Genomic DNA, 16463 nt, shown 5'->3' with positions numbered 1-16463 from the left:
GGAGAACCTTGAATTGGAAATGTGCACCTGCCACGGTAAATCTTAGGAACTTTCGATGTTTGGGATGAATTGGGATGTGGAAATATGCATCCTGCAGATCTAATGTTGTCATGAAGTCCGCATTATCTAGAAGGTGGAGAATTTCCTGGAATGTTACCATGCGAAAGGATTTTTTCTGAAGATATTTGTTTAGCATTCTCAAATCCAAGATTAGCCTCCAATCACAGATTTTTTCTTTATCAGAAAAAAGGGAGAATAGAATTCCTTTCCTGTTTGAGAGCGTGGTACCCTTTCTATCGCTCCCTTTGACAACATAGCTTTCACCTCCTTTCTGAGAAGAGCAAGATGCGGTTGGTTTTTCTTCAGAGGTGGATGAGGCGGGGGAAATTTGGTAAATTCCAGAGTGTGACCAGATCTTATTATATCCAATACCCACTTGTCTGTGGTGATTTTTCTCCAATTTTCGAGGTATTAGGAAAGCCTCGGGATTTCGCATACTTGTGGCATATCTGTTCAGGTGCAATGAGATTGTCACTGTCTTCTGGCAGAATCTCTGCCCTGAGGTTGACGTTTCCTGCCTTGTTGCCTATAAGCGGCTGCCGGGGGGGCTTCTATAGGACTGTTGTTGCTGGTATCCGTAACGACCTTGGCCACCTTGTTGCTGGTACTTCTGGTAACCTCCACGAAAGGTTTATGAGCCTCTGCCCCTTGCTCCTCGGAAAGGAGTTTTTCTATACTGCAAGGTACCCAGCGCCCTAGCAGTATCGGTGTCCTTTTTTATTTCTTTCAATGCCTCACCGATGTGTTTACCAAATAATAAATTGCCGTCAAAGGGCATGTCCAAAATCTTTGTTTGAACTTCAGGGCGAAAGTTAGTGGATTTCAGCCATCCTTAGCGTTTAAGGGTAGCTGCTCCTGCAAGCTGACGAAATCCCAGAGAAGTTATCTACATTGAGATATCAATGACTTCAGAAGTAGCTCTTTCGCCCTCCATGAGAATCTTTTTAGCTTCTATCTTCTTATCATCAGGCTGATACTCTATATAAGGTGAAATGTCGACCATAATTGTCGATCATATCTACCTAAAATAGCCCAAAAATGTGTAGCTCTAACTGTTGCACCTTCCATTGTGGTAAAGCGTTTGCCGATGTTGTCAAGGTGCCTACCATCCTTATCAGGAGGAGCTGTTATCGGTGCCGTGGGATTCCGAGACTTCATTTGCGCAGCCTGAGATATGACGGAGTCTGGTCTAAGGTGACCTGAGAGGCAGGCAGGGGCGTCGTCTGGCGCCTTGTATTTTTTGTCAATCCTACGGAGGATCGCCGGAACTGAAAACAGAGTCTTCATTATCTGCACCCCTTCCTCCCAGATATGGTAAATTATTTGAATTGAGCGAGTTGATTTTCTGTTCTGCTCTTTAAAATCATACAGAAAACATTCATTCTTTTGTACTGGCATTGACAGATGGAACCTAGAGGCTGCCCTTACATAATAACATAAAAACCTCAGATGTCCTCAAGAGGTGAGTCAACAGCTTGGGGAAGTGGGAAAGCTGGCGTTGGTATGAGATATTCATCCCATTCATCCACAGTAGTGGGCGAGTTTGGAATTACTCCTTCTTCGGCCACCGTGTCTCCATCATCATCATCCTGATGGAAATGTGGAGGTAAAACCACCTGGGGCTCTGAGACAGGGCTAGCAGGTTGCACATCTGTAGGTGCAGGTTCTCCTGCCGGAACTGCAACTGGAGGAAAACGAGAATTATAATCCTTTAACATTGCTGCTAGGTCTTGTAGCTAAGCTGCAGGCATCTGAACCATAGGTTCTTGGTGGAATGATTCTTGAGGCCCTCTTAAAGACTCACAGGGCTCATAAAATTCCTCTTCGTCCTCATCCTCCTGGTATTTTATCTGGAGTTGAGAAGGATCATGTGCTTGTCCAAATGGATTGTCATCATCAGACTCCTCCAAATAATGGCTAGGAGGTAGAGGTGAAATATGTGACACATCCTGGTAAAATTGCCTAGATGATGTTAATTTGGAGCTTAAAACTGCGTTATTTGTAAAGACGGCGGCCTTTTACGCTTGAGTGTAGCTGAAATGTACATAGATGGCGAATCTGTAGAAATTGCCATAATGGACAACACCGTTGATGTTGAAATCAGAGATGTCGTCGACTTTTCCGTTGACGATGTGGTCGTCGACGCCAAGGTAGTGGTTGTCGTCGACGGTGGGCTCGTCGTCTAAGGTGCAATCATTGTTGACGGTAGGCTCGTCGACGGAACTTGTAACATCGTCGACGGCGTACTCGACGAAAGGTGAATCGATGTCGATAGTGGCGGCATCGTCGACGACGAAGTAGCGTTGACGGGGCAGGTATTGGTGACGTAATACTCACCGACGGCGCTGTCGACGGAGTTCTCGTCGTTGATGGAATTTTCTTCAACGACGCTGAAGGTTCACTCACCGTCTGAGGAGATTTTCTCGTCGACTAAACAGTTTTAGACATCGACGGAGGCTCAGGAAGGGATTTTGAAGTAGATTTTGATGAAATCTTTACCTTTATTCCAGATTTCACCTCAGAAGAGAAAGAAGACTTCTCTTTTTTTGAGGAAGAGTGACCAATCCCAGAGTGAGATTTCTTCAGGGTCTTACTCTGTTTTTCTGGTGGATCTCCAGATCTATTCCTCTTCTTGGCCAGAGGGGTGGAAGCTTGAGGACTCACACTGCCTTCTTCTTCAGATACAACCTCAGACGTAGCCTTTAACTTCTCCAGCCATATCAAAAGACGTCCTTCTCAATCTTTCAAGGTCTTGGCAGGAAAGGTTCTACAGGTCCTGCAATCCTAGACCTTGTGTGCTGGATAAAGGCAGTAGATACACTCTTTAGGAGGATCCTCAAAGTGTAATCTCTTCTTCCCACATGAAGAACAGGCCAGGAACAAGCTTTTATTAGAAGAATCAGACATTTTCTCTCACAAAGAGGTAAAAGTTAAGGAAAAAACTGAGCAGAGCTCAGGAAGACTCCCTAACACACGAGGTGCGGTAGAAAATCTGAGGGTTTGCCGCTCTGTGGGGAAGGTTCTAGGAGGGTGCTGCTGCCTGATTGGTTGGTTTCCAAGTATGGTTCTTTTTACAAAAGGACTAAGATAGGCTAATGTAGTGACTTGTTATCTACTGTGGCCTATAATGTGATGTTATTATGACTGTAATGTATACCGAGAGACTCTCACCTCGTCGGCGGGGATGATTCTAAGCATATGAATCCATGAAAGATACCCCAATACTGGATAACACAATAATCAAATGATCCTCTCTTTCTCTTAGTCTGTTTCCACAGATCTAGCGACTAGAAGCCTCCATTGGATACTTATTTTCTGAGATGCAGTTTACCACATTAAACAGCTAAAGCTTTAATCAGGTAACAAACTTCTAGCATTGTTTGCTCCTAATTAGAATTGCGAATAACTTGGTGTACAAATTTGAAAATTCACATATGAGCGGATGGATTTACTATAAAAATATAAAACTTAAATGAATTGATTGGTACCTTTGCCAGGCCAGGTCATCCTCTAAGAAGATATTGCGACTAGCTTTCCTGCCTCCAACAGGTGTTCTTGGCTCACCAGGTTCCAGTACTGATATTGTGCAGGAGTCAGACAGGGCATTCAAATCTTCACCAATTGAACTGCTGTCGGTAGAGTGAGCATAGCTTAAAGCTATTTTGCGGCAATACGTGCAAGCCCGAAGATCACCTGATGAAAGATCAACTATTTAGACACACATCGACAAAAGGTAGATCATCAATCTAGAACATGTGGTTAAGAGCCAAAAAAACGACTATATGATTAACCATAGTTGGGGGATGAACCAAAGCAAGTAAGAAACTTACTTACCTGTAGTTACAGTATTGGTAATATCAATAAATGTATATGTTTCAATCATTCTCTAGTTTCGGGCTTGGAATCTCTTGTACATTTTCAATAAAAGCATCAGACATTCTCCTCCGGACCAAAACATGGATTAACCCAGCCCCCAAAACGGGCATCGCTGCATCCACCCCCCCGCCTACAAAATCATACACGAGATTTGAATCCACAAACCAGGCAGATGACTGGTAATCGTCTACAAAACATGACTGACTGCACCACCTCCACGGAGTCGGACAGCAATCTCATGGAACACATTCACTGCAAAATGCAAACAGACTACAGTGCCACCCTTAAGTTAAACTCTCACCTACCAGCCACCGAGCAAGAATCCTGCAACACATCATATCAACCAAGTACATCCTGCTCGGGGACCTCAATTTCCACCTAGAAAAAAACACAGACCCTAACTTCATGCAGCTCCTCCACAGCCTCAGCAACCTTAGACTCACCCGGCTCGTTCAAGGCCAAACCCACACAACAGGCCACCCCTTCAACCCTATTTTCTTCTCCAACAGGTTTACCACCACCCACATGACCCCACTCACATGGTACGACCACTACTTTTCAAGATACCCACCCACCAAGCCACTTCACCAGAAAACCCAAAGCGCCATCTAGACACTGGGACAAAATATCCCTGGAAAACTGCTTCAAGACCCTACAGGAACCTCCACACAAGCACTCTGGGAACCTGGAGGTTGACACTAAGCTCTTTAATAAATGGCTTATCGACTGCACTAACATCACTGCTCCCACCAGAAACAAAACCTACAAAAGACCCACTGGTATACAAATTACCTCAGGAAGTCCAAGCGCCACTACAAAACAGCGTGAGAGAAAATGGAGACTCGACCAAACCACTGCAACATCCACATATAAAGTCGCCCTCAAACTCAATCACCCCCGACTGGGTGACGCAAAGAAAAGCACCTTAACTCTCAGGCTCAAAGGCAACTCCAATAACTGCACCAATAACGGCAAGGAACTCTTCACCACAGTAAAGAAGTTGTCAAATCCCACAGCTGCTAACAACATCATCACATCCCAATGAATTCTTCAACAACCTCTCGATGGAAGATTGTCAAGGTCTACAACACATTTGATCCACAGCATACCAATACAAACTCCCTCGAGCAGCCAGACACCTCCTTCATCGCCAAAACAAAAGTTGAGCAATTGGAAGCCCCTCCCGAAACACCTCAGAAGCTCCTCCACCCTCATGGACCTGCAAAGGAACATCAAGACATGTCTCTCCCAGGCATGATTGTCTTCTTCTCCTCCTTCAGGCCTACTGCAGTCAGGACCTGGATACCCTCAAGGGTGATTAGCCATGCTCCACAAATTCACTTAATATAACATACTATCGTACACCCATGCAATACATACAGTAATGGGGCAGCAGAACCCGCTCACTCGGTAAACCCGAATGTCAAGCAATTAATTAGATGTAAAGTTAACTTCACTTCGTCAGGTGACACCGTACCTCATATTTCAGTAGTGTAAGTATTAAATGTATGCAAAAAGTGCCTTTTGAAAGGGAACACAATGATTTAGATGGAAAGTTGAAGAGAGAACTGCTCTAACAGGTACATAACTTACCCTTCTACAGCACTGGATCTTTCATAATTCACTTGCTTGAAGAAGGTTTGGTATGCAGAACTTAGTGCTTGGATACTCTCAAGGGGGATTAGCTGAGCTCTACAAATTCACATAACAGAATAGGAAAGGAAAGAAGAGGTTCAACTTAGCCAAACATTCCACCAAGCACCTTACCAAGGACTTGCTTCTGGCATATATGTCTGACAACTATTTTCTGCTGTACATTTTGCTGAGAGGAAAAGGAGAGCATTGGAAGGAGCGAGGTCAAGTGGGGAATCGTGCCTACTGGATTTTCTTAGCGAAGTGTGAGAAGGCAGCTGCTGCACCGATCGGGTCATTGCCTATGTGCAGAGAACATCAATGACCCTCATATGTCAGAAGAGGCCCTCGTGAAGTGAGCCATGATCATTGCTGTGCCGAATGGGTCATCACCTCTGTGCAGGGAGGAACTGGCGACTGGGTATGTTAGGAGGGGCCATGGTGAAGAGACTGTCGTATGGAGTGGACTGTTGCCTGCATGCGGTGGAAAGCTAGCAACCCCTATATGCCAGAAGAAGCCGCTGTGAAGGGATTGCTGCACTGAGAGGGCCATAGCCCACGTGCGGTAGTGAGCCTATGACTCTCTATGCAAGGATGTGCCGTGTGAAGAGTTCTGCTGTGCCGATCGGTTGGATCTAGTAGGCAGTGATGAGACAGTGACCCAAATGCCTGAGAGGGCCACCAGGACCAAGCAAGAAGTGTAACCTGGTCAGAATCTTCACCAGAGGAGAGAGCCTGCAAAGGGGACCCATATGGACTAGCACTGTGACGATGACCAGCAATGGGAACTTCGCACTACTTCGCCCAACCTTCATGCCACCCCCTCATAACCTCCCTCTACTCGCCCCACAAAAAAAAAAAAGCAGTCTGGAATTTGGGAGATCACCAAATAGGGACCACCACAGCCTATAAATATCTTGGGGTTTGACTACACGAGAGGGCAACACCAGCAACTCATACAAAACACTTAATTGCCAAAACCAACAGTGTAATTCTAACAATGAGGTGCTTAAGCCAACGCTTGTTCAGCCCATCTGGAGTCCCCATGTTGAGGGTGCTTAAGGCCATTATCTACGGCCATTTGGCATTTCCGGGCGCCTTAGACAAACTTATAGCGATTATAGAGATTCCTCTTTTTCATCTGAGACAGTAGCCTGGCAATACGCTACCACTCTACCACATTGCCTCTGATTACAGCGCTTTCACAATCTTTAGCACCTGAGGCGGAAGCCGGATGTTAGCCTGTCCGTGTTTTAAAATATCTGTGTTTTACATTGCTTTTGATTTGCGGCGTATTTTGTGTTTTAATATTGCCCAATTGTTAATCCACATACCGCATTGCTCTGCGCGTGTCCCTCCGAGCTCACAGACGACTAGGTGCTGTGGCCGGAGATGCGGGATCAGCCCCCTCACGATTGCAGGTTAGAACTACAGGTCCCAGCGCTTTTGCGCCTTAGAAGGGACTACAAAGGAAGATGGCCACCGCTTCGCGCAGCGAACGCGAGCAGCGATCGCGCCATAGTCGCGCCGCAGTCAAGCCAGAGTCCAGCCTGTCTGCGCTCGTCCGCGCCGAGGACGGGCAAAGGGCCATCCACTATACACAGGTGACTAACCTACCTAGAGAGAAAATCCTAGCTTTGAATAAATATGCTCATACCAACTGCAACAATGTGCTTAACATTGATAAGTGGGCTGGCCCCATCAGCTGTTATGTCTGTAGGCACACGTTAGAACCGTACCTCCCTAATGTTAAGAAAGAGAAACCCAAAATCTTTAAATGTGGCTTGATCAATGCACATTCTATGTGCAAGAATTCTCTTCACATATTCGATTTGGTCAATGAAAATGAGCTGGATTGCCTATTCATAACTGAAACGTGGCTTCGGGTGTGGTCTAATCCAGACATAGTGCATGCCCTACCCCCTGGCTATTCTCTTTGCAGACAAGATCGCGTAGAGTAGCGGGGGGGTGGTTTAGCCATCATCTATAGGGACATTTTTAAATGTTCAATTAGGGAGCACCCTGATAATAAAGGAGCTGAGAGCTTGAACTTCTGTATACAAGTACATGACACCTTCACTTTTTCAGGAGCACTGTTGTATCGCCCTCCTGGCCAACCTACACAGTTTCTTGCCAGCGTTGGGGAAGTGCTAAGTGATTTGATTCTCAGATACGCCAATTTTACTATTATTGGAGATCTGAATCTTCATTTGGATGACCCCAATGATTATCATGCCTCGAATTTCAAAGAAACTCTGCAGGTTCTGGGACTATTGCTTAGGACGTCAGGAGCAACTAATAAGGCGGGGCATTCCCTGGATTGTATTGGTTCCAATTTAGAGTTGATGATGGTAAACGATCCCTTACCACAGACTTGGACGGACCACTATTTCATTGAATTTAGTATTTAAATTAAAGGAAACAAGATGATGGCAAAGGAAGTAGCGAATAAAGGGAAAACCCTCCCTAGTTGGGGAAAAATTATGGAACATCCCGATCTTGGTAGCTGGACCAAGGAGAGCGTACCGGATCTCTCAGGGAACACCACCTTAGACTACCAGAGGTTTGAAAGTTGGATGACAAACATTGGAAATAAACTCAAAAACCCGGATAGATCTAGAGGTTGTATACGAAAAAGGCGATCCTCCGCCCCTTGGTTCCAGGACAAATTAAAAGAACAATTGACGGAAGTCAAACTCTTAGAGCGTAAATGGCGACGAAGCTATGAGAATGATGCCAAGGAGACATTTAAGAATGCTAGGAGATCATACCATGCCTCCATTAAAGCGGCAAAAATCAAGTATTTTACTTCCCGCATTGAAGCATCCAACAACAAACAAAAAGAAGTTTTTAAAATTGTTAACAGCTTCACTAAGCCTAAAATCCTAAACCAAGAGATTCCCCCGTCTCAGACCTTATGTAACGACATTGCCAACTATTTTACCCAGAAAATAGATACACTTACAAAAGATTTTCCCCAAGTGAGGAATAAGTGTCCAGAAAGAGACTGTTAGGAATCCCCTCCATCCCAGATGGGAAAGCTTTGGTCATATCAGTCTAGAAGATTCTTTGCAGGGTATTTCTGCTCTTAAGTCAGGATCCCCTTTTGACCCCTGTCCCCCTACATTGCTTAAATCTATAATACAGGAGGTCAGATCGTTATGCTGGGCGATTTTTGTTCGGAAGAAACAATTATAAAATCAGGGGTGCCACAGGGCTCTAGTTTGAGCCCCACTTTATTCAATCTTTACATGGTCCCCCTACTAAAATTAATTTCTTCCTTTAACATCAATACTATCGCCTATGCTGATGACGCTCAGCTTGTCCTGACCCTTGATAAGAATCAATCTAATGCAGAACTGACACTGAAAGAATGCCTATCAGCAACTTTTAAATGGATGACACAAAATCATCTGAAATGTAATTCGGCAAAAACAGAGATTGTGCCGTTTGGTCCGAACAACGATTTTTCCCCACAAGACTAGTGGCCTGAAAAGGTAGAGGCTCCCCCTAAGACTATCAATGTAGCTCGTAACCTGGGCATTAAGTTTGACAATACTTAGTCATTCAACCAGCAAGCCAAAGAAGTAGCAGGGATATGCTTTGGTATTATCAGGAGTCTTAGAAAATGTGTTGATCTTCTCCCCCTGAGTGCCAGACGTACCATTGCGGTAGCTTTAATAACATCCAGGTTGGACTATTGCAACAGTCTGTATGCGGGGCTAAATAATTATGTGAAGCAAACAAGGACCCCCTGATACGGATTAATTTCCTGGGTCAGGGCAAAGAGCAACTGTGAGTAAATTACCCAGGCAAATTTTAGATCCAACTAGCACATGAAAGATAACTCAAAATATATTAAAACAAGCATTTACAATGCAATGGTTTCGCCTTTTGAAAAGTTTGAGCTATTGGCATTGTTAATGACAAATTTTTTATTTATGTGTTGGTTTAGAAAACAGATAAATAAATGGCATTGTCACTTGCATTGTTATTAGCTTAATCTCTGCAGTCTCTAGAACTCCATAGCACTCCCTAGTTACTCTACACTCCCTAGCACTGTGCACTTCCTAGCACTCCCTAGCTTCCCTAGTAACTCCGCCCCTCTTAGCACTGTGCACTTCCTAGCACTCCCTAGCTTCCCTAGTAACTCCGCACCTCTTAGCACTCTGCACTCCCTAGTCACTCCCTAGTCACTCCCTCTGCACTACCTAGTCACTCCCTCTGCACTACCTAGTCACTCCCTCTGCACTCCCTAGTCACTCCCTCTGCACTCCCTAGCCACTCCCTCTGCACTCCCTAGCCACTCCCTCTGCACTCCCTAGTCACTCCCTCTGCACTCCCTAGTCACTCTGCACTCCCTAGTCACTCTGCACTCCCTAGTCACTCTGCACTCCCTAGTCACTCTGCACTCCCTAGTCACTCTGCACTCCCTAGTCACTCTGCACTCCCTAGTCACTCTGCACTCCCTAGTCACTCTGCACTCCCTAGTCACTCTGCACTCCCTAGTCACTCTGCACTCTCTAGTCACTCTGCACTCCCTAGTCACTCTGCACTCCCTAGTCACTCTGCACTCTCTAGTCACTCATACACACTTAGAGACACCCCCCCTCCAGAGCCACACACACCCCCCAGAGCCACACACACACACCCCCCAGAGCCACACACACACCCCCCAGAGCCACACACACATACACACCTAGAGCTACACACATATATCCAGAGCCACACACATACACACTGATTACAAACACACACCGAGCCATACACACACCCAGATGCACACACACATACAGAGCTACACATACATACCCAGAGTCACACACACACACACACCTAGAGTTACATATACACCTTTCCACTCTCGCTTGCTTGAGTCTTCTCTCTCCTGTCCGTCTCACTGAGCAAGGTTCGGGTACAAAGTCCTTTTACGGAAGTCCAGAATCTATGCAGGAGTGGGAGGCAGGACTAATGGGGTCAGTGAGCTAATGGGTGCGAGGAAAGGATACCATATGTCAGGATGTCAGGCCAATCTAATTGCAATTAAAAGTAAAATTTAGAGGCTCACCGGGGGCTCATCGCAAACCGCACCCGGTCAGAACCGAGCCGTCTCTGCAGGCTACCCCCCTGTGCCCCACTGGTACAAGCGGTTCTGTCTCTCAGCTGCGCTTCCCCAAAGATCCACCGCTTGTTACCTCAACTGTGCCTCTTAGCTGTCCCCAGCTGTCTCCACCGGGTGCCAAAATCTCCACTCCCGGCCAGGACGGCGTCGGCGTCAAAAGGCTAAACTGCCGCGCTGCGGCAACAGCGGAAACACGGACTGGCGCTGTCAACGAGGAGAGGATGAGATGTGCTGAAAATCACCATGTGTTGCTCAGCTGAGCTGACACAGAACTGTACCTTTCCAATGCCATGTTTGCGTATGTGTGCCAACTGCCGAGCCGGATTGAATTCAGAGGGACTGCCCGCCCTGCAGACGTGTCTGATGTTTTCTTGTTTCCGCTTCAGCCTTCAGAATAATTCCTTCAACAGCACTGCTGCAGCCGAGTAAGTGTAAATGTAAAATATATGATGGGCAGAGGCCAGACTGAAGGAAAGGAATGTTCGGGTTCCAAATTAGAGTGAAGTGTGTCCCCTTATTTCTTGTCTTTCCTTCTCCTAGTGCAGGAATGGATATGTAACTGAAGGTTGGAACAAGGGCGGGGGAAGAGTGGCTGGCTGTGCCCGGCCGGACAGGGGAGCAAAACCCGGCCGCCGGGCGGAGCACAAGGGCGGGGGAAGAGTACAGGAAAGGCTAATAACCTCGGAAACACAGATTCCGAAAAAAAGAACGTAAATAAACTAACATAGACCTATACTGTCCCTGAGATGGAATTAAGAGTACAGCACTAATGCAATCTCCAATCAAACGAACAGCCAGGGAAGTAACCGCCGACAATAGCAGTCACACGGAGCATGGACAGCGGGAGGGGGGGCGGGAACGGACAGCGGGAGGGGGGGCGGGAACGGAGAGCGGGACATCGCGCAACCCACCCCTGAAAACGACACTTTAAAAATGGCGAAAACAAAGCTTGAAAAAAAAAAATTAAACAACCGCTCCCCGCTGCATGACGATCGCAAAGGGGCGGGATGAGAAAAAATCTCAGGAACGCCCACGGGTCGCCTCGCAGAATGACGGACGCCTCTGTTTTCCAATGGCTAGCCTCCATTTATGGAGCTAGCCAATGGAAACAGAGGCGGGACAAAGCCCACATACTGCAAAACAAAAGATTTCGCCTGCGCGAAACGCTGCTTGCGCAGCTTTCGACAGGCGAAACCTAATAAGCACCATAGAGGCTTTTTTGTAATGTAACAAATCGACTTATTTATATAATTATGTAACAAATGCCACACATTTCATCCATTTATGGGGCAGCAACAACATAAAACAAGTTATTGGTGTCAGCCTCCTTTCCTGAGGTTTTTTGTGGTACCCTAGCGTCCTCGGGATCTTGTTTCCAGCCTATATACATATATGCCAAAAAAAGCGTGAGCGGAGGGATGAGATATTTTCATGTTTTTTTTTTATTGTCATCGAAGATTTAGTGCCAAACTGTAACAGGTTGTTTATTATTATTTTTTTAATTATTTTATTATGAAATAGAGGAATGTTTCCAAACGAACGCGCTGATAGGTTGATCAACCGGAATAGCCAGCATGCGATTAATTCGATTACCTCCAATGAGTAGACACATGTGCTTGGAGCGGCAAATTACCTACTTCGGCCGGCGGGTGTCGGATCGGTTTTCAGTCTCCACCATATGAGTCAAAATTGAACACAATAACGAATTCAAATAGACATAACTTCTTTTAAAGACACAGGAAGTGCCCCCAATCTTCCCGAAACGGACCCAGTTTTGTAAACACGATCTGTGTGGTTCAAGTTAAAGAAAGTGGGAACGTCCGTTCTTACCTTTATTTCAATTTCCTATAGTGTGAATTTGGCCCGGCGGCATTGGAGCAATTTACAGGAGAAGCAGGCTAGATACACATATCATGTGTAGGGAATGAGACATTACGAGATTTGTCCATAATCACAGGGTGTTGTGCTGATGCCGGGATTTAAACCTAACTCCCCTGTTCCAAAGTCGGCACCGCTAGGTTTGTGTACATGGCTTCAGTGAGCTGTAAAACGGGTTGCTTGGATTTTGGAATGCTCCTTTGGGGTGGCATGGTGTGTGTGCGTTGTGGAGGGCTGTTTGCACAAGCCTGGAGCTAATTACAGGCCATGGCGGGCATGTCCAGCCTGGGATAGCAGCAACAGGGAAGCATCTGTCTGTCCCAGGGCAGCGCTCGGTGACTCATTTTCACAAACTAGAAAGAAAATCTAAGGACAACACACGGGTGTTAAGGAGAGTGGTCGGAACGAGACAGACGCACCGCCCTCTCTGGGGGGGGGGGGGGGTGTAGGACGTGCATTAACATCTGCTCAAGCAGCATCCCCAATCATTAATCCTTTTTGGGTTCCGGAGTAGCGTGCTACTCGCCGAAAAGCGCTTTAACGCCTAGACAGGGGCAGTAAGCGCTATATAAGTGCAATTAAAATACAATCATTTCATGCGCGCCAGGTAAGTTCTCAGTAAAATAATACGCACACTGCCTCACGAACACTCCCACCTGAAAACCAGTCACAGAATGGCATGCATGAACGGGTAGCATCACTCAGACGAAAACATTCCTGCCTGACCTGTGCATGCAATGCAGTATGTTACGTGGAGATACAGAAGTGCAGGGAGTGGGACTCATTTTCCAGAGTGCTGCTGGCTTCTGGGAAGTGCCGGTACTTTCCCATTAAATGCATTGCAGCAGTACTGGAGAATACGGGTACTGTCCCTTTCAAATTTAAGAAGGGCATGTGCTTAGTACCTGCCTGCTATTGGGAAGTGCTGGTACTCACCACCCATCAGTACCTGCCTGCTTTTTGAAAGTGCTGGTACGCTCCCGTTCGAAGTATTCTTACACATCTGCTGAGAAATTGAGGTACTCTCCCTTATGAGTTCTAGAGTTATTGGTGTCAACCTCCTTTCCTGAGGTTTTTGTGGTACCCTAGCGTCCTCGGGATCTTGTTTCCAACCTATATACATATATGCCAAAAAAAGCGTGAGCGGAGGGATGAGATATTTTAATGTTTTTTTTTTATTGTCATCGAAGATTTAGTGGCAAACTGTAACAGGTTGTTTATTATTATTTTTTTTAATTATTTTATTATGAAATAGAGGAATGTTTTTAAACGAACGCGCTGATAGGTTGATCAACCGGAATAGCCAGCATGCGATTAATTCGATTACCTCCAATGAGTAGACACGTGTGCTTGGAGCGGCAAATTACCTACTTCGGCCGGCGGGTGTCGGATCGGTTTTCAGTCTCCACCATATGAGTCAAAATTGAACACAATAACGAATTCAAATAGACATAACTTCTTTTAAAGACACAGGAAGTGCCCCCAATCTTCCCGAAACGGACCCAGTTTTGTAAACACGATCTGTGTGGTTCAAGTTAAAGAAAGTGGGAACGTCCGTTCTTACCTTTATTTCAATTTCCTATAGTGTGAATTTGTCCCGGCGGCATTGGAGCAATTTACAGGAGAAGCAGGCTAGATACACAGATCATGTGTAGGGAATGAGACATTAAGAGATTTGTCCATAATCACAGGGTGTTGTGCTGATGCCGGGATTTAAACCTAACTCCCCTGTTCCAAAGTCGGCACCGCTAGGTTTGTGTACATGGCTTCAGTGAGCTGTAAAACGGGTTGCTTGGATTTTGGAATGCTCCTTTGGGGTGGCATGGTGTGTGTGTGCGTTGTGGGGGGCTGTTGGCACATGCCTGGAGCTAATTACAGGCCATGGCGGGCATGTCCAGCCTGGGATAGCAGCAACAGGGAAGCATCTGTCTGTCCCAGGGCAGCGCTCGGTGACTCATTTTCACAAACTAGAAAAACAAGCATTTACAATGCAATGGTTTTGCCTTTGTTAAAGTTAGAGCTATTGGCATTGCTCTCGACATTATTTTTATTTATGTTTTTTTAACATAAATAAATGGCATTGTCATTTACAATGCCACTAGCTTTATCTCTCGCAAATGACACACACACACAGAGCCCCCCCCACACACACACAGAGCCCCCCACACACACAGCCACACAGAGCCCCCACACACACAGCCACACAAAGCCCCCCACACACACAGCCACACAAAGCCCCCCCCACACACAACCACACAAAGCTTCCTACACACACAGCCACACAAAGCTTCCCACACACACAGCCACACAGAGCCCTCCACACACACCCACACAGCACAAGCAGGCAACAGGGGCACACGGAGGCACAAGCAGGCAACAGGGGCACACGGCGGCACAAGCAGGCAACAGGGGCACACGGAGGCACAAGCAGGCAACGGGGGCACACGGAGGCACAAGCAGGCAACGGGGGCACACGGAGGCACAAGCAGGCAACGGGGGCACACGGAGGCACAAGCAGGCAACAGGGGCACACGGAGGCACAAGCAGGCAACAGGGGCACACGGAGGCACAAGCAGGCAACAGGGGCACACGGAGGCACAAGCAGGCAACAGGGGCACACAGAGGCACAAGCAGGCAACAGGGGCACACAGAGGCACAAGCAGGCAACAGGGGCACACAGAGGCACAAGCAGGCAACAGGGGCACACAGAGGCACAAGCAGGCAACAGGGGCACACAGAGGCACAAGCAGGCAACAGGGGCACACAGAGGCACAAGCAGGCAACAGGGGCACACAGAGGCACAAGCAGGCAACAGGGGCACACGGAGGCACAAGCAGGCAACAGGGGCACACGGAGGCACAAGCAGGCAACGGGGCACACGGAGGCACAAGCAGGCAACGGGGCACACGGAGGCACAAGCAGGCAACAGGGGCACACGGAGGCACAAGCAGGCAACAGGGGCACACGGAGGCACAAGCAGGCAACAGGGGCACGAAAACGGAGGCACAAGCAGGCAACAGGGGCACACGGAGGCACAAGCAGGCAACAGGGGCACACAGAGGCACAAGCAGGCAACAGGGGCACACAGAGGCACAAGCAGGCAACAGGGGCACACGGAGGCACAAGCAGGCAACAGGGGCACACGGAGGCACAAGCAGGCAACAGGGGCACACGGAGGCACAAGCAGGCAACAGGGGCACACGGAGGTACAAGCCGGCAACAGGGGCACACGGAGGCACAAGCAGGCAACAGGGGCACACAGAGGCACAAGCAGGCAACAGGGGCACACAGAGGCACAAGCACGCAACAGGGGCACGAAAACGGAGGCACAAGCAGGCAACAGGGGCACGAAAACGGAGGCACAAGCAGGCAACAGGGGCACACGGAGGCACAAGCAGGCAACAGGGGCACACGGAGGCACAAGCAGGCAACAGGGGCACACAGAGGCACAAGCAGGCAACAGGGGCACACAGAGGCACAAGCAGGCAACAGGGGCACACGGAGGCACAAGCAGGCAACAGGGGCACACGGAGGCACAAGCAGGCAACAGGGGCACACGGAGGCACACGCAGGCAACAGGGGCACACGATTACTGGTGGCTGACATTATTTCATGAAGTCGACCCATCACTTGTTTTGCTTTCCTTAAACAGAACAGTCAAAACCTAAAAAGCAGAGCAACACATCATGTTTTTTGAAGCCCTGCCTCTCCTAATGTCTTCTAGCTTATTATAACAATTTACCAAATACACACATACCTGAGCACATTATTTACAACAGAATTTTACACTATGTCTCTTTAATTTTTGATTTGTGTGCATTTATGCATGGTATAATGCACTCTGGGTTAAGTAGTAACTGGTCTTGGTACCAAATGACCCAATTTACTATAAGCT

At 47.3% G+C, this 16463-nt stretch overlaps 1 protein-coding gene across 6 annotated transcripts in view; it reads right to left on the bottom strand.

Annotated features, from left to right (window-relative positions):
• PIKFYVE (phosphoinositide kinase, FYVE-type zinc finger containing) overlaps nt 1-16463 on the bottom strand; it is a 2266845-nt gene that overhangs the window by 2089463 nt on the left and 160919 nt on the right. For all 6 annotated transcript variants that reach the window (XM_078680343.1, XM_078680347.1, XM_078680342.1 and 3 more), the window contains exon 6: nt 3549-3753. In XM_078680343.1, coding sequence (XP_078536469.1) covers nt 3549-3753 — 205 coding nt within the window. The remainder of the gene's footprint in view (nt 1-3548; nt 3754-16463) is intronic.

The sequence above is a fragment of the Lissotriton helveticus genome, chromosome 3_1 (genome assembly GCF_964261635.1).
Source record: "Lissotriton helveticus chromosome 3_1, aLisHel1.1, whole genome shotgun sequence".
NCBI classification, from domain to species: Eukaryota; Metazoa; Chordata; class Amphibia; order Caudata; family Salamandridae; genus Lissotriton; species Lissotriton helveticus.
This window is presented reverse-complemented; position numbering and strand designations above follow the sequence as displayed.